General features: G+C 37.4%; 1 protein-coding gene across 10 annotated transcripts in view; it reads right to left on the reverse strand.

Moving 5' to 3' along the window:
• FAM184A (family with sequence similarity 184 member A) overlaps positions 1-19,155 on the reverse strand; it is a 72,290-nt gene extending 53,135 nt beyond the window's left edge. For all 10 annotated transcript variants that reach the window (XR_005955359.1, XM_041470071.1, XM_041470069.1 and 7 more), the window contains exon 1: positions 18,766-19,155. Coding sequence is in view for 9 of the 10 variants with exons in the window: in XM_041470071.1 (XP_041326005.1) it covers positions 18,766-18,933 (168 nt within the window). In the remaining variant the exon portion in view is untranslated. The remainder of the gene's footprint in view (positions 1-18,765) is intronic.
• Positions 19,156-19,161: the final 6 nt, after the last annotated feature.

A 19,161-nucleotide genomic window follows, 5' to 3' on the forward strand; every position in this document is an offset into this window, starting at 1 on the left:
CCAAAGTATAAAACAATCTTGCAGAATAAGTCAAAATAGAGTTTAATGTAAGTTTCAATCTCATTATGACACCAAAAATATTTTCATGACAACAGGTTTTAATACAACACAAGAATACGTTGAAGAAAGACTGTTATTAAAGACAGTAAAATTGTTTAGAAACAGCTTCAAAAGTTAGAATGGGAAAAAATTCTAGCAGAAAACAGTTTAAATGTTTTGTAATGGCTCCTTGAAAATCAACCCTTATTTTTAAACTCAACCACTTGTAAATGAAGTGGTTTTAAACACAACCGACTTGTAAATCAAGTCAAGTGATACTAAACCTCAGACCTGCTTAACTGAGAAGGAGAGGTCTACTGTACAAATGTTATCAAAATGCCACAGTTATTTACAATGCCTCTAAGACTACTTCAGCACTAGGACTTAAAAATTATTTGTTCATCCCAAATCATCAGCATTGTTTCAGAACTACATTACAGAGAAAACAGAGATGCCATATTTTCATTGGCTTTAATCACTTGCTAGCCATAGTAAATTCATACTTTCTTTTTTCAATTTCTGTATTTAGCATCATCAAATTACATCCTAATGGTCAGTCAAGCCATAGTTAATGAAGTTGGAGTTTTTTCCCCGACAATGTAATTCAGAATTTTTTCTAATTCTATGTATTTTTAGAAGGAAAATATAATTTCTAATTCACCAATTATTCATTTTCTTAACAAAAAGCAAAGTCATATTACTCCTTGAAAAAGCATCCACAGAAGAAAAACAGCCTTTTGGTGCAAAAGATGAGAGATGGCACTGAGGAAGTGGGTTGTCTTCAGATCAAATGCCTTAAAGGATGACATTTGCTGACACTGAAGCGATGAGAGCCTAAAAGGATGAACAGAATTTGAAATTTTCTGCAAAATATATTTCTATGAGAAATCCATCACACTTAGAGAATCTCAATTTGGAGTGAAAAAACCAATCATATAAAAAGGGTAAGATTAGTCAACTAATTCCATTTATTGTCAGAAAGCAAAGCTTAAGTTTTTCTATTTTGTTCTAAAATAAATATTTTTTTTAAAAGGCCACTATAAGTAATGTCTAACCCAGTCATAAGCAATTATATTGATATAAATTATAATTTAAGTCTCCCTTTTTTGCTAAACTGGGCTAAATGATCCTTCATACAATCATATCATCTGTACTTTCACCTACAGTATTTTCATCAGAAATAAATATTTAAGTTGTGTAATTATCTGTACTACATAGATTAAATCATAACACTCAAAATAATCCAAATTGTAAAAATTACTGTCCCATTTCCTTCTAAATCTATTTCCTTACTTTATCATTCAAGCTAACTTTCATTATAGCTCAATACTAAAAATTTGCTCTTAAATCTTAATCCATTTCACCTTCAAATCTAACCCCCTATTAACTTGCACCATCTGAAGTGTCATGTTTTTAAACATTTATTTTTCACTAGATTTTTATAATGAAAATCTGCCTGGTCATTGCCTGATTTTAGCTTTTTCAATGCATGGTTTAGAAACACACAGCTTTTTAATAACTAAGGGTATGCAAGCTGAATTGTCCTGCTTTTTAGGAAAATGTAATTTTTGTAGAAGTACTCACTAGTATTGGGAACTGGCTTTAAGTATTTAGAATGAAAGGGATTTGTTTTTCCTTTTATTTGGCAAGGGGGGAAGAAAGGAAAGCAGGAATGATAGGGACAGAACAACAACTGCAGAAATGTAAAGTAAAATGAAGCATCTCCATTTCGAAATCTGCTCTAGAGGATATCTAAAGCAATATTTCTGAGTGCCATCACCTGAAAATGTCACAAGTACTTCTGGATAATTGTAAATGAAGTTGACACTACAGAAAGATAATCTCTTTTCCTCTTAGTTTGCTTGTAAACCTGAACTCAAGGCATAGTCAGCATTATTATTACTCATACACACTATTCATTCTTACTGAAGAGTCCTCAAGTGTTGAGCTGATGAAAGCATTAGCAAAAAGGTTTTTTTTGTATTCCGTTTTCCCAAAAAAACAGCAGTACTGTATGACAAGACAGAGAAAAGATCCCAGTTTCTTCTTCTCCACCAAAACAAAGTTCACTTTTGCACACTCTCTGCCTGCAAGTCTTGTCCTCTCAATGCCTGATCTATTTTGGGTTTAACTTCCTCAAGAATTTCTCTAGACTCTATGCAATTTGAGTATCTAGTGGTTCCTCACAGCAGATGAGACCATGCAGATAAGAATATACCACTAGTGGATCAAAGAAGAAATCTTCATCAATGTTTTGAAAAGCAGACTGGAAAATAAATCCATTATTTGCTCATAATTTATTTTCTACTTTCCAGACTTGTTAAAAGGAAAGGCATGGAGCCTTCCAAGCAAGTATACAGTTCTGCAGGAAAGAAATATTATGAAAAACATAAACAGCAAGACTCTCAACACAGTATTTTTATCTACAGCATCTCTTCCTTTTCTAGAAGGCATTAACTACAAACCTGGAAGTTTTAACGCGAAGTTTCCAAAATAAATAAAGGAAAATCCAACCAGAATAATGGAATTTTTAATAACTGCAGAAGAATTTGAGCTACTTTCCCAGAAAGAAATTACCTTGAAGCAATTTCTCTTCTTTCCTCTGGGGGAAAAAAAAAAAATCTAGATTTTTAACTAGCAAAATAGAATCCATGTTCATGCTAAGACTATCGACTGTTGAAAAAAAAAAATTAAGATTATAGAAGCAAAATCAAAGTAAGCAGAAGGTAGCACAGTCACAAATTGAGAGTCCAAGTTTATTTTCAAACCTAAGCCCAAGATGAATCTAGGACAAATCTGTAGTGGTCTACTGGGATACTTTCCAGTAACCTACAGGTACCAACCATGCAATGGAAAAAATTTTTAATTCCTAGCTACATCTCAATATTTACACAATAATGACTATTAATTTTGACATCTGACACTCACAACTTACAGGTTCAACACAGTAGCTATTATAGAAACACTGAATCACAGGAAGGCTGAGGTCAGAAGAGCCATCTGGAGGTTACTTAGTCTAACCCAGACCCTGAGCAAAGCAGGGTCAGCTAGAACAGACTATGCTGGGCCTTGCTCAAGTGGGTTTTGAATGTCTCCAAGGAAGACAACTATGCAACATATGTGAGCAGCCTGTGCCAGAATTTGACCATCCTCACAGTGGGAAAAAAAAAAAAAAAAAAAGTGTTTTCTTGTGTTTTTGTTTGTGCCTATCGCCTTATGTTTTCATGAGACACCACTAAGAATATGCCTGCTCAGTCCTCTTTACTCCTCACCATCTGGTGTACACACACATTCATAAGATCCCCCTGAGCCTTCCCTTCTCCAGGCTAAACAGTTGCATCTCTCAGCCTCTCCCAGTATGACAGATGGTCCAGTCTCCTCAACACAGCAGCCTTCTGCTGGAATTGCTCCAGTACGTCCATGACTCTCTCATATGGGGGAGCCTTCGAACCAGACCCAGCACTCCAGGTGTGTTTCACCAGCACAGAGCAGAGGGGAGGGATCCCCTCCCTTGACCTGCTGTGACACTCACTCCCGCGCAGTCCAGGAGGCCACTGACCTTCTCTGCCAAAGGCACACTGCTGGCCCACGTCCAACGTGTGTGTCAGGACCCCGGGGCCTTCACTGCCCGGCTCTTTCCAGCCAGTCGATTCGAACCACGTCCCTGCTGCGCTGCCCCAGATAGGCCTTTGCATGAGGTTCCTGCCGGAGCGTTCCTCCAGCCTGTCCAGCTCTGAACAGCAGCACACCCATCTGTTTTACAGCCCCTTGTCCCACTTTTGTACCGGCTACAAACTTGCTGAGTGTGCATTCTGTCTCATTATCCAGCTCATAACAAAGATGTAAAACAGACTGGCCTCGAGGGCACACTGTTAGTGACCAGCCCTCAACTGGGCTTCACGCAACTGACCACAAAGTCCAGAGGTTCACCCAGCTTTTAGTCTACTTTAATGTCTACTTGTCTAGCACACACTTGGACAAGACTCACAAGCACACGACAAAGAACAGTGGAGATGTAACCAATTTTAAATTTCCTTTAAAAAGTCATACCAAAAAAAAAAAGGGAAAAAAAAGATTAAATACACTTTTTTCTCATAGTATCTAGTCTATCTATCTACTTAAAGTTCTTGCAGTTCCCTCTACCACAAGTTTTCTAAATCATTCAATAAAAAAGTGGGGAAAAAAAGTTATGTATATAACTAGGAAAACTGTAGTATCTCCATCAGAGGCCTACAAGAAAATTCATGCTCTTATAAAACCACATAATTATACTGCTTTGTCCTAAAGCATCTCTTTTTTCTATTCATTCCATTAAATACAGTAAAAGTAGAATCCTGAACACTCAGTCCAACAGCTATACTTTCTTATTATGGCTATCCAATTGAATCAAAACTTCGTACTACCTACTTCATAGCTACCCTACTGAATGTTCTTAAAAATTTATCTCATGCAATTGCAATAAAGGCTTCTACTATTGTTTCTGTTTGGCAGCTGGAATACAAGGAGCTTATTTTAAGAGTACTTATATTGTAAATGATTTGCCAGATTTACCTATTTTACAATAATTACTTTATTCCACATAAAATGAGACATTGACTCCTATTCTTCAAGCAATTCATCATACAGAATTCCATAGGTTAAGACTGTTCAGAATTTTTTACTTCCAACAAAAATTCCCCACACCTGATGGGTCAGTCAAATAATCTTCATCGAGACCTAAAGTTTTGACTGTGATTAGCTATCCTAAGAAGAAAATCTGTGATAGCTAATATGATAAAGATGACTAAAGGAACACTAATAAGTCTTCTTTGTTCAGCATCTATTACTTCCTTTTTAAAATCCAACAAATGAGAAAACAGTGGCAATCTTAATTCAAGGAATACATAGGAATCAAATAATTAGATTTGTGAGAAACGAGGGAAAAAAAACCACTGAGCACTTGTCTACAACTTCACATTATATAATTAGCTCAAGGCCTCTGGTGGGTACAGGTCTGTATCACGCACCTGTCATATATATATATATATATTTTCAGTCTCTTGCACAAACATGCTTACTTCTGACTACTACTGCAAAAACCTTCCACTTTTTACACAATAAGGGAAATGGAAAATAAGCTAAGTTGGTGGCATATTGCAAAATACACAATAAGACAAAATTTAAGAATGATCTGTGCAACTCATATACAAAGAACACTCTGAGATATCATTCCAAGGCCTGTTTTAAAACTATTCTATTTACAATGCAGCTGTACATAACTTTTTGCACTGAATTACAGCAGCTGTAATTCAATACAAAAATTATAACTCACATCTTAACTTGTTAAAGAGACAGCATGGAAAAATTTGTTTTTTCAGACTTAGACATTTAACAGTTAACTGCAAATTTGCTTAAGTTCTCCAATACTTTTTTCAAAGTCGAATTTCAAATTAGCTAGCAAATACCATTTAAGCTTTGGTTTGTTGGTGGGTTTTTACACATCACTTTTACACACTAAGCACAAGTATCTTCAGCTACTGATCCACCATTGCTTCCATTACCCAGTCAGAAAAGATTCTAATACAGATGAAAGTTTTTGATATTTAGCTCTGTTCTGTTTCCAGCAGATCCTCTCCCTAATTTTAATCTATACTTTTAGAGAATTTCCATTGCTTTCTACATATAGTTTATAAGTTAGAGACTGCATACAATACAGCTTCCAAAACAAAATCTCTTCCATGAAAGTGTAAGGTTTTATTACGGTAAGTTCATTAAAAATGAACAAGTGTTATGCATAAAAACAGAGCTATGTATATTTCAGAAATGTCTCATTTTACAGATAAAAAGTTAAACATGTGCTTGTATCTCTCAGTTTCTCAGAGTTTTCATTAAGTTCTCAGTATACTTCCTATATTTTGGGCAGTCTTCAATCACAGAACCAGATGTAAAATACACTAGAACTCAAAGCAGAGTATCCAACTAATACATTGTGTATCCAATTCATTATTCATTCAACTGGAAACAACTATTTCCTCCTGTTACAGGCTCACTTGGGATGTACTTGCAACCACAAATCAATACCCTTGTGCTGGGATAGGTGTGGCAGTACCAGCACCAAATCAAAACCCCTTTTCAGTTCTGGCAACCTCTATCAATCGGGTTACGCCAGAAAAAACCATTACAAATCTGTAGCATAGTAGCTTCAGACAATTTCCCAAGACAGTTAAATCTTGAAAAACATACTGAAGAAAAAAAATAAAAATGAAAAATATTTAGTGACAGAGGTACAAATTTCCCAGTCTGCCTCCCTGTGTGAAAGAATCCCATTTACCCTCTAATTACCTATCTAGACTGTAGCTGACACATCTGCTATATGATTAGACCTTCAATTGCTGCAAGGAAAATAGGATAGGCCAAGCGGCTATTCTCAAGTTGTGTTTGTCTCAGAGCAGCATTTCCTTTCAGATTTATTTCTTGAATACTTGCATATCTGATTTTAGCCTCTCAGGTATATACATCCCTAGAGATCCTCATTCTACAAAATTATTCCACATATAAACAAAGGAATTTTCTCCCAGCAGAGTAATATTAAGTTCAGAATTTGCCAAACCATGAAGCAGTAACTCCTAAGTGGAGGAAAAGGGTGAAAATGGTACTCATCTTACAAACCTGGATCACTGTTTTTGATTAATCACCAAACTAAGGGGTTTTAGTAGTATGTTGTTAAAACAGCTTTGTCAAAAAAAAAGCCCCAAAACAAAACAAAAAAGTTCTGCAACAAACAACACCCCCCGACAACCTGGTATTTGAAATCTAGCTTATTCTAGAGTATCAACTCAGAGCTATGGAAAAGAATGCAAACCAACAGAGGCTAAACTTGCTTCAGGCTCTTCACTTGTTCAGAATACATCTCCTAAAGCAGTGTCTGCCCAAAGTGATAAGAATTATGACCTCATGCATTAGATATTTGGAGGCAAGACAGAATATACCTAATATACCAAATTGCCATATATACCTTTTCAATCCACAGTGTGGACCATTCACAGGATGTGAAACCGAGCACAGAAATAAAGACAAGAACCACAGGAATAGAAAGAATGGCCACAGAACACTTACAGGTCAGCTCAAAGAATATGTAAACTGAGCTTTGTGTCCCAGTACAGCCTCAGCATAAAGCAAATGCTCATATGTTTTTAAAAGAAAAAAAGAGAAGGGGTATTGGGGAAAGGACTGGCATATATGACAAATAGCTCGAAGTTAACACAATAACATTACACAATATATGGAAAGCTAGTGAACAACACCAACAAAATAATGGATCCAAAATTTCTAATAAATTTCTACCATTCTGTGTCACAACAAAGCATTTTCTTCAATAAATGAGCTATGTTGACAAGACAGGTTAATATTGAGAAGAAAGACATGCACAGATTTTCAAGATGTTTTGCCTTTTTTTATGTATAAACATAAAATTGATTACTTATTACAACCAGCTACAATGAACTATGGTTTTAGTAGTATGTTGTTACTATGTCAATAGGTAATTTCCTCTTATTTTGTGAGCCTAAGATACATTGGGCAACATCCAGAAACAAAAGACATATCTTTAGTGAATTTTATGACAAGACAACTGCATTTCCAGCTTCTTAAGACCCTTATAAGCTAAAAATACAGTTATTTCACAAAATAATAAAACCACGTATTTAATCCTTTTTTTTGTTGTATATCCCGTAAGTCAGCTTTCAAAAATCAAACACAAACCCCTCTTTCAGAATCCTGACAAAATTAAGAAAATGCTGCTGTTCATTCAAATATTCTCAAACATTTCTTAATTTACTAACAGACAGAACTCTGAAAAATACCAGCACCTGTTTTAATTTTCACTTCTTTGTCCTTTGTTTTTATTATTCTGCTAGGTTTCTGGGAAGACCCTACAAAACAGCACGGCACACGCTTTCAGAGAAATAATTCACTGCACTTACCTCCACAGTGCTCAGCAGAATCAATGTTATAGCTCGCCACACCGACTACATAAAACATTTGGGAAATTGTAGTTATATAAGCTGGACTCTAACGAGATTTTGCCAGCAGGGAAATGTGCTGGTTTGCATAAACCAAGTCAAACTTGGTTGCTGTTGACACCAGTGCCGGTGAGGATAAGGTGTGGAGGCAGCCTCACACTCGGTACCAGGGAGAGCTGTGGCTGCTGCCCACCCCCGCAGCCAAGGGGCAACGCGGGTCAGGAGAAAAATTCAACACAGCCCCAACACAGCCCACAGGCAAAGTGTCTGACAAGGCTCCTCTTCCCAAGAGGAGAGCCTCACAAGTCTCCCAAGAAACACACACACAGCCTCACCCTTCACTAAGTATATACACATTGTGTTCTTTGATAAAATTAGTTCTTGTAGGTAAACTTAAGACTATTCACAGTTCTTTGACAAAGCAACTGGGTTTTTATGCTTCCAAGACGAGCAAATTTTCTTCATTTCTTTCTAAAGCTTTAAAAATTCTCCCTTTTCTTAAAAGAATTCCTCTTCTATATGTGGGAACAGATGAGGCTCAAGATTAGTAATGAATGTAGAGTTGAACATAACTTGTGAGTTGGGACTTGAATTAAGGAACCGACTTTATCAAAATTTCATATAGGCCCATAGAGAAGCTGGAGTTTATGATCAGTATGTATTTTTTTTTACATTCTAGAGTGAGAAGGTGTGTTACTTCTGTCTACAACTTTACCAAGCTAACAGTTTTTTGAGAGCAAGAAATTTAATTTCCCTCAGGACCAGGGAGCATAGATGCATAAGGGGAAAAAAAAAAACCAAAACCAAAAAACCCCCACAGAAAAAAAGAAACAAACCACAAAAAAAAAAAAAAAAAAAAAAAAAAAAAAACCCAAAAAAAAAAAAAAAAAACAAAAAAAAAAAAACCAAAAAAAAAAAAAAAAAAAAAAAAAAACACATCCCAAAACATTTTAAAATTTCCATTAGATAAAAACAGTCTATTACACAAACAGCTTTGTCAAAAAAAAAGCCCCAAAACAAAACAAAAAAGTTCTGCAACAAACAACACCCCCCGACAACCTGGTATTTGAAATCTAGCTTATTCTAGAGTATCAACTCAGAGCTATGGAAAAGAATGCAAACCAACAGAGGCTAAACTTGCTTCAGGCTCTTCACTTGTTCAGAATACATCTCCTAAAGCAGTGTCTGCCCAAAGTGATAAGAATTATGACCTCATGCATTAGATATTTGGAGGCAAGACAGAATATACCTAATATACCAAATTGCCATATATACCTTTTCAATCCACAGTGTGGACCATTCACAGGATGTAAAACCGAGCACAGAAATAAAGACAAGAACCACAGGAATAGAAAGAATGGCCACAGAACACTTACAGGTCAGCTCAAAGAATATGTAAACTGAGCTTTGTGTCCCAGTACAGCCTCAGCATAAAGCAAATGCTCATATGTTTTTAAAAGAAAAAAAGAGAAGGGGTGTTGGGGAAAGGACTGGCATATATGACAAATAGCTCGAAGTTAACACAATAACATTACACAATATATGGAAAGCTAGTGAACAACACCAACAAAATAATGGATCCAAAATTTCTAATAAATTTCTACCATTCTGTGTCACAACGAAGCATTTTCTTCAATAAATGAGCTATGTTGACAAGACAGGTTAATATTGAGAAGAAAGACATGCACAGATTTTCAAGATGTTTTGCCTTTTTTTATGTATAAACATAAAATTGATTACTTATTACAACCAGCTACAATGAACTATATTTTAAGTGTGAAACCTACAATTACACAAAGCAGTTAAATTAAAAAAAAAAAATCAAGTCCTTTTCCTTAATCCTTATTAAAGAAATAATTTCCCATTATCTTCATTTGTCAAATTTTAAAAGGACAAAGACAGTCACACAAGACTACAGCAATACATTTTAGTACAACCTATCCAAACACATCAGCATCCATAATGCAAAATACTAGATCTGAGAAGGCAGTGTCAGATACCCTTTGCTAAAAGTTATTGCTTTCAGTCACATTGTGAGCAAAAACACTGTTCAAATAAAAATCTTTGGATTATAGCACACCTGTTTTCTGAACATATTACAATTCAGGTTTCTAGAAATTAAATTTTAGGACACTGGCTGAAAAGATTACTTTAATCTCATAAAAATTAAAAGAGAAAACTACATACTACTTCTTGCAGCTAAAAGGTTGCTTTCATTTAATGGCAGCATCTTGAAGAAGGACTTCATGAACTTTTTAACATTAGCTATTTTTAAAAGCTGTCATTTTGATCCAAGTCAAGTGACAACCTCAGCAAAAGGTTCTTCCTCCTCCTAGCCTTCTAGATTCAGTTCGAAGAGGCTGGCTGAGGAAACAGAACCAGGTAATATGCATTAAATAGGACAAGATGGTGAATAGCTTTAGACTGTTTTGTTTCTTCTGGTTATTTCTGGAATGCAATGCCTTTGGTTACATCAGTCATTAGAAGAATACACAGATGCCTGGCTTACTACTGCCAAACATGTATCAGACAAGAGGCATACATCTGATTTCATAATATTATGTTGAGATTTGCTGGGTTTATTTAGCAGCAAGCCTGCAAACAGTTAGAAAAAGTTAGTGACTATTTTAAGGTAATGCCCTCCTCCTTTTTACAGGTCAAAGGAGAATGAAGCTTCAATGGAGAATTGGAAGGGTGAAAAACAGTAGTGTCACTGACAAAATTACTGTTTTTATTAAAGCCAAAGCCTGAGTTCAAAGAATGAGATACTGAAATAATTTAAGTGCTTAGAAACTACTTAGGGCTAGGAGTCGCTCTACCAAAACAATGACTTATGACAAATAAGACTTCTATGCATGTATTAGATGCAGCACACCTCTAACTGTACTTCTAGACATTAAAAAATAAAATGTGTAACCAAGACATTGCACGACAATACAGTAATATACAAACAGTATTCAAAGCAATGCTGTTGCCAAATACACTTTTACTGTGCTTGAAGAAAGCATAAAACCACAATGTTTAATATAAATTGCAATCCGACTTCTTCTAAAGAAGTGCTAGGTCTGTCAATTTGAAACAAATTCTTTGTACATTCATGATATTTCAAATACCACCACCAACACCAAAAAAAAAAAAAAAAACACTAAAAAGCCCACCAGACTGTCTTCTGCTGAGACATTTTTAAAAGACCTGTCAAATCAAAACTCCTTACAGGATTGAGTACTTCAGAGTGCTGTGCCCATACTAATTTACAAGTACATGAAATAATTAATCTATAAATACCTTGTACAGTTACAGAGTTCAACTACTGATTTCCTTTTTCAAATATACATAAAAGACTCTCCAGTTTACAACTTCAACATCTGAAGGAAAGCATTTCAGTATTGTGTTCTTGACTCTGAACTGGCACTTCCATCTCAAAAGAAAATTGCAAAAGCCTTCTTTCATAAAGCAGTACTTAGCTGAAAACAGCAAAAACAACAAAACCCTAAACTGATATACATTCAAAATAGATATTATATTTTTTTCATAAGGTTTATATCGTCCTATATAAAAGCAGCTAAAGGTTGGCAGATTTTAAACTTCATGGGTGTTGCAATATCAGGTTTCATTTATATTCAGAACATTCATCCTGAATGTTCTTCTTTCTTTAGTTTTTAAATGTTGACATGTTAACATTGACATTAGTAGTAAAATCCATGTCTTTCCACTTTTTCTTTAAATATCCTTAAAGTGTTGATGTATGGGATTTAACAGCTGAAGTACAGACCAGAGCAATAACATCTCACAGTCTTCCAGCTCTTTGTAACTCTAGATCATTTAATTTTGGCAGTGAATAATAAACAAGAGGATGCATATAGAATCTTAAGGATCTTTTCCAACCTCATGACTCTTAAGATCATCAAGTCTAACTTTAAAACTAAACTTGCAAGTTTACCACTAAACAATATCCCCAGCTGCCATGTCATTTATCTTCTCCCCCAGTTTATTTCTTTATCTCTTCATTTTTATTTATTATTCTTTTGGATGCTCGTAAAATGAGGAGAAAAAAAAACCAAACCAAATAATCTCCAAGAAGCTGATAAATCCACAAGTGTATTAAAGAGGCATTTTAGACTAGTAACATATGTGAATGTGTGATCAGACAGCATCACACTTTCAACTACACACATACAGGAAATATCTTTAGAACATCAAGTTATCAGTGGCCTCAGAAGAACTCTGAGTTACCAGTCAACCATTAAAACTATGTGGGTGGAGAGCAAAGGAATTCATTTGAGTATATTTCTTTTTTATATTAAAAATATTTCATTCTTGTCCTCCTTCTTTCTTCTTGATGTCTTGTGATAAAAGACTGTAAAGTCATTGACCCAATTTACACATTACAACTCTGAGCTCTAAAATATACCCACATCAGGTCAACATAGAACTCCTGCAGTCTCACCTTACAGGTTTGCAATGACAATGAAGGGAAAAACCATTTGAGAGCTATATGATCCTTACTAATCACAAAATTACATAATTTTTGTCCTACAAAATGTGGATGGTAAGAAAGACCTCTTCAGGTCCGAATTATAAGCCACAGCTGCTTTAAAGCAATTCATAGTGTATCAACTAGAAAGTATTCAGACAATGACAAGAACTGATGATTTTACTGAAGTTCTGAAGAAGAACTGAGAGCCTGAAAGCTCTACTTACTTCTTCTGAACTATATCAGATGTTATTAAAGACATGACATTTTTACCCAGTTATATCTTTCTCCTTATACTATCAGGGGTACAGAAAACTTCTCTGTGAATATCCCTTGCTAAGATCATAATTACTGCAGAATAAGGACACAGCTGGAATATGACATGGAAAGAGTCTGACCAGGAAGATGGAGATCCTACTCTAGCACAATTTAAAAAATAAAAATCTTAAGATAATTAGACACTATTTCTGGAGCAAGTTTCTCATTTCCTACCTGAGAAGTCTCTCTTCTGAGAGGACTTACTTCAGCTATCTTTGGAATAATTAACACAAAACAAAGTTAAATACCTCCAGAGAAATGTAAATTAATTTAATACCTAATATTACATTTTCAGATCTTTTAGTCCTTGATACTATTTTTAATGTAGTAACATAATATTTATTCACACATTACCAGTTAGAATAATATGGAAAATCCTGACATCAAAACACACACTTCAATCACACCCGCCTTAAAATTTCAGTTCTTTTCATGCAATCCTAGAACTGTTACAAATACTGGCCTACTGCCAGTGTTAACACACATTGGAGAGATGACATAAGGCTGCTTAAAAAGCTAAATCCCAAGTTTTTACAAAACTGTTAATGGCATCAACTACAACATGATGACAGCTAACATCAAAACAGTTCTACAGGGATTTTTAGATTCTCATGCCTTCCGTGTTTTAAGGGCTCTTTTTTAAAGTTTTCTTATAATTTTATGCACAATGAACCTTCTGCAAGAGGCTTAGTTGTTTTATTTCCTGAGGCAGAATACTTCCAAATAAAAACTGACAAAGTTTCACTGGAAACATTTTGATAAGAATAATTTATATAAGTTAAACCTTACAGCTTTTACTTGCATAAAACTGCATTCTGTGATTGCTGAGGGAGATCTTTAACCTTCCCAGAAAGAGTACATACCACAAAAAACATCAGCATCTGAATTAAAGATCATCAAATTCGCACTTCAGTCTTTGAAATAAATTTACTATCTGCATCCCCTAGAGACTGACTGGATTAATAACAATATTAATGTCTACTGGCTAAGTTCTTCTCTCTAACACAGGAAAAATCAAAGATTTTGTTTCCCAAATATAGGCAAGAAACTGTTGGAAGAACTGAGAATAGAAGTCAGGTCTCAGGAGTCTTGGATTCTAGTTTGTTGTTTACTCAAGGATGATGTGCCTTGGTTAGCCTTGTTACCATCATGTTTGAACTGATTTTTCTGGAACCATCAAGTTCTATGTACCAAGGAAAAACATTAGTGTTCTATATAGTTTCTATTCATTAAATAGACAAAAATGCTAGCTGTAGGGTAGAGATCATCTACATGGCATGTACAGACTCTTCTTCCAGAATCACACAATAGTTTGGGTTGGAAAAGACTATAAATGCCAGCCAATTCCAATGCTCTGCCACAGTAGGGACACCTTCCACAACACTACTTTGAACAAAGTCCCATCCAGCCTGGCCTTGAACATTTCCAGGGATGGGTCATCCATAGCTTCTCTAGGCAACCTGTTCTAGTGCCTCATCACACTCTCAGTAAAAAACTTCTTCCTCATATCTAATATAAATCTACCCTCTTTCAGTTTAAAGCCAATGCCCCTGTCTTATCACTACAGGACCTTATCAAAAGTCTCTCTCCAGCTCACTTGCAGGCTCCATGGAGGTACCGGAAGGCTGCTCTGAGGTCTCCCCAACACCTTCTCTTCTCCAGGCTGAACAAGCCCAGCTCTCCCAGCCTGTCTTCACAGGAGAGGTGCTCCAGCCCTCTGACTATCTTTGTGGCCTCCTCTGGACTCTCTCCACGGCCTTCTGATCATCTTCTGAGCCCTTCTCTGGACTTGCTCCAGCAGGTCCATGTGTTTTGTGTGCTGGGAACCCCAGAGCTGGACGCAGCATCCAGGTGGGGTCTCAGGTGAGTAAAGTAGAGGGGGAGAATAAGTTCCCTTGACCTGTTGGTCACATGCCCTTGGTGCAGCCCTGGATACTGGGGTGGTTTTCTGGGCTGCAAGAGCACATTGCCAGGTCGCAACTTCTCATCAATCAACACTACCAGGTGTTTCTTTCCCATCAGAGCTGCTGCAGTTAATGTAAAATTTCTGCAACAAATATCATACAACCAAACCAATCCTGAAGAGTTTCTTTTATATAGTCCCAGCACAAATCATGCAGCTATTCTGTACAAGTCAAAGATTTATGCTGACATCACAAAACCTGCACAAGAGACTTTACAGACATACTTAAGATATGGATTTCTCAAGCTACAAACTACATCACAAAGAAAGAAGAAACAAAACAAAAAAAGCAACACCCAAACAAATCCAAAATGAGAAACAAGCCTCCTGAACTCTTGTGAGAATCATGAAAACTAATGCCATTCTCTCCTATTGATGCATGGCAGCACCTTGCTTTTCATTTAAAATCCAGTTGTCTTATGCAAACTAATTAAATATATATGTATATTTTCATCTGCAGCATAATTCATACTTCAACACTGCATTAGCACTCCTGCATGCAGTAGTACAAACACATATATGCAATCTCATAATCGCAGTTTATTTCTTGTTGGCTTTAATCTTTGTGTCAGATGCTACTTTATCCCAAACTGGTACACAGATCTTCCAGAATGCCTGAAAATAAGGAGCTTATACTGAAGAGGAAGACCTAAAATTGCTTCAGTTACAGTCTACTGCAGTCTTTGAACATGACATGAAGTATCATCTTGGTTTTTTTAGACCTGCATTTCTAACCACTTGTTTTACCTTCCCCTGCAAATTAAGCATATTAAAAATAAATCAAGTAAGTCTTTCTCTCCTACCCAAAAGTAAAAATATAGTTAAGCACTTAAGAAGTGTTTTGCTTAGTGAAATGGATTCATACCTTATTTTGCCTCACTCTGAATTACTGATTAAATCTGGTTATTAAACAAATTTCACCTTTTACTTTGTGTTCCTGTATTGTTTTGACTAAAACATCAGATTCCCTTAAGTAACGCGGAAACATAACTGAGGAATCCTAATTTTGGAATTTTACATTTAATTCATGAGTGACCCTCATCCTCTGTGGGGAAAGCATTTTCTTCTGCTCCTACTCACAGCTCATAATACAACCTGTACAAGGACAGGCAAAATTAAACTATGGAGTCACACTTCTTTTGTCAGAAGGCAGAAGCTGTCTGGATAACTTAGTGAAATTATCCAGAGTGTGTACTCCTTGAATAATGAGTATTTGGATTTTATTTTACCCCACTACATTGGTGGGTTTGTTTTAACCTGGTAAAGCACCTTCTGCTCTAAATCCACAGGGGGAATTATTATATCTTCAAAACACTCTTAGAGAAGAGTTAGAACAAAAATTAAATAAATGGGTAAAATAGTTGAAAGACATGTGAGAAGTAACTTATATATAAGACACTAAACAACTTGAGAAGCACAATTAAGAAGTGGTACTCCTAACAATAAATTCCTAGATTACTGAACAGGAATTTTATGCACATATGCTGGTTAGCATTTGACAAAGCTAGAACAGCAGAATTTGGTCAAAAGACCTAAACAGAAATATCCTAATTTTTTTTTTTTTTGCAACACCTTCAAGGATTCTTCTGCAATGTGAAGTTAATTCTTCTCTGACAGATAAGTCTCACTTAGGGAAATTAAGTTTATTATGTTTATATTTTTCCCCTGTAGCTTGAGTCCTTTCCCAATGACTAATTTCTGCAGCCAGCTATCAAAGACTTCAGATTCTAGAGCAGATTAGGAAGTTTAGATCATACTTTAACCAGAAGTTTCTATAATTCTTTTAAGCCTCCCTTCCTGAAAGGTCAAGTAGGTCAACAGAAATGCAGGACCTGAGCCCTCTAGCTACAAAACTGTCAAAATTTGCATCTCTACTTTAATGAAACACATCTTATACAATACATTTAATGTTAATCCTAATCTTAAAAGTCTTCATTTTATTGTTGCAATAGGTGGAAGAGAAGTATTTTTATATACACTTTGGTTTACATTTAAAAGCACTATATTCACTCCAGAACTTCACTCAACAGAAAGCTTGGGAAATGAGCTGATCTTTCTCCCTAAAACTTGAAAACAGAACACAACATACAAACCTGCCAGAATCTGCAAGTCACTGGGACTTGCACATATAAGACTCCAGCCCTGCAAAAGCCTAATTCACTTGTAAACTCCTTGTATGAGCACATAGCTTGCAATTATTTGAAATACACAACAGAAAACAACTCGCAAATTTTATTTACATTAAGCCGAAGTCTTTGTCAAGACAGACTTGCATACAATATATAGAATGTTACATGAACTTTATTGTGGCTCATAAAGAAAAAAAAAAGTATTTATTTTTACTCTCTTTGCTTTTTCCAACACAGGAGTTCAAAATATTTCAACACCATGCATTTAAATCCATAATTAATTCATATCCACCTCAAGATATCTGATGCATAGTGAGAGTGCACAGGGCACACGCCCAGTGATATAGAACTCATGGGTCATACACAAATGACTTCACATCAGAATTGAAATGCTGTTTCTGAAATAAACTATAAACTGCTGGGTAATTTCCTAGAGAAGGTAAGGGAAATATATCAAAGGCACACACACAGATATAAATTCTTCTGTGAAAGTATTATTTTACATATGTGCCTAGGCCTTAAGGTAAGCCTAAAACACATTTAGGGTCTCCAGGTGCTTTTTACACCTTTTAGGGAGCACATAGCTGCAGTAATATCTTTAATGCTTCACTTCATTATTTGTATGCACATGGAGCAAAACCAAGGAGATCCTTCAGCTTATTTTCTCTTTATGGAATAAGAGTTCCACTGATGTTAACATCAAAAGAAATTGGAATTCAAGGACAAGATACCCCTCAGTTACCAGCTTCCCAACACATTAAGGAGCACAGTGTGCCACAATAAATACTATTTTTAACTGGTCAATGGTGCATCAACTGAACATAAATGTGAACTGTCTCCACTGTGAGCCTGCCAGCAGTCTTCATTCTCTTCACTCTTAGTTCCAACGAAATGTCACCTTCATCCATTTCAGCATACATGTTAAGAATACTGGCAGTTCCCACAGTGCTTTAAAATTACCTTGAAACGTTTCAGCTATTAAATTCCTGACAAAAATTACTTCTTCTGCTTTAATAAAGAGAATCTACCTCTCATTTCCTCACTAATGCCATTTGCCTACAGCTTGAGCATCACACAAGAGAGATTACAGCACCTAAGCATTGTTTTAAGTTATTCTAACTAAATCACATCTGAAACATTGGGCCTACCTGCCTCAGCAATAGGCATTAAAAACACCTCCTAGCTCGACTCCAGCCTCTCACAAAGATACAATGTATTCCCCAGGCTGGGGATGACATAATGAAAACCGTTCAATTGGCAACAGCAGACCAGAAATTTTCTCACACTTCACCCTCACCATCTAAAGCATTTAAGCTATTACCAAACACCTTAAATAATAGCACTTCAGCAAAGGAAAGACAAGCATCACTTGAATTTCCCCATTTAAAGAGAAGGCTTATAACAGCGCTAGAAGAGAAGCCACAATTTCCGCAGAATAAATAACCGCTACCAGCCCAGCAGTCAGGGATCCGCTCTGGTACACCGGGATACCTGGCTGTGCCGGGCGGGATTCGGACACCACGAAGGGAGGCCGGCACTGCGGCAGCTCCCGGCGCGGCTCCTCTCCAGCCCCGCGGCTCCCGGACCGCCGGAGCTCTCCCCGCGGGACCGCGGCGCGTTCCTGCCCGCGACGGCCGGGGGATGCTCCGGGCACCGAGGGCGCTCCAGGCTCGGCCTCCGGGGTACAAATCCGGCCGCACCCCACCCGGATTTGCCATCAGCCCCGACAGTCTGCCCCTCTCCAGGCCCATCGCTGCCCGCATTGAGGGCAAGAAGCGAAAAGAAACAGAGCGGAGGAGGAAGACACCCGAGGCGGCGAAGGACCCGGCGCGCCTCCCTCACCTTTGTCAGCTGGGCGATCTTCTTGCTCATTTTGAAGTGCAGGTCCGCGCTGTGCTCGGCGCCCAGCCCCGCCTGTGCCGAGCCCGAGCCGAGTTTGCCCGCGCCGGGCGCGGAGCCGCCGCCGTAGCTGTGCTGCGGCTGCTGCCAGCCCATGCCCGGGGTCGCCATCTTCACCGCCCGGCTCCCGCTGCCGCCTGCCTCACCGAGGACGGAGCTCGGCGCCCCGGCCGCGATTCGCTGCCCGAGGCTGCTCCTCCTGCCCCGGGCACTTCCTTCGGCCGCCGCCCCCGCCGGGCTGCGGCGTCAAAGCTCTCGGGGACGCTGCGAGAAGGGGGGGCGGCCGCCTTTCCTCTCCCCTCTGGTCGCGCCGCCCGCCCGTCCGCGCCCGGGCGGGGG

Source organism: Pyrgilauda ruficollis, unplaced genomic scaffold, assembly GCF_017590135.1.
Source record: "Pyrgilauda ruficollis isolate IOZ18807 unplaced genomic scaffold, ASM1759013v1 scaffold24, whole genome shotgun sequence".
NCBI lineage: Eukaryota > Metazoa > Chordata > Aves > Passeriformes > Passeridae > Pyrgilauda > Pyrgilauda ruficollis.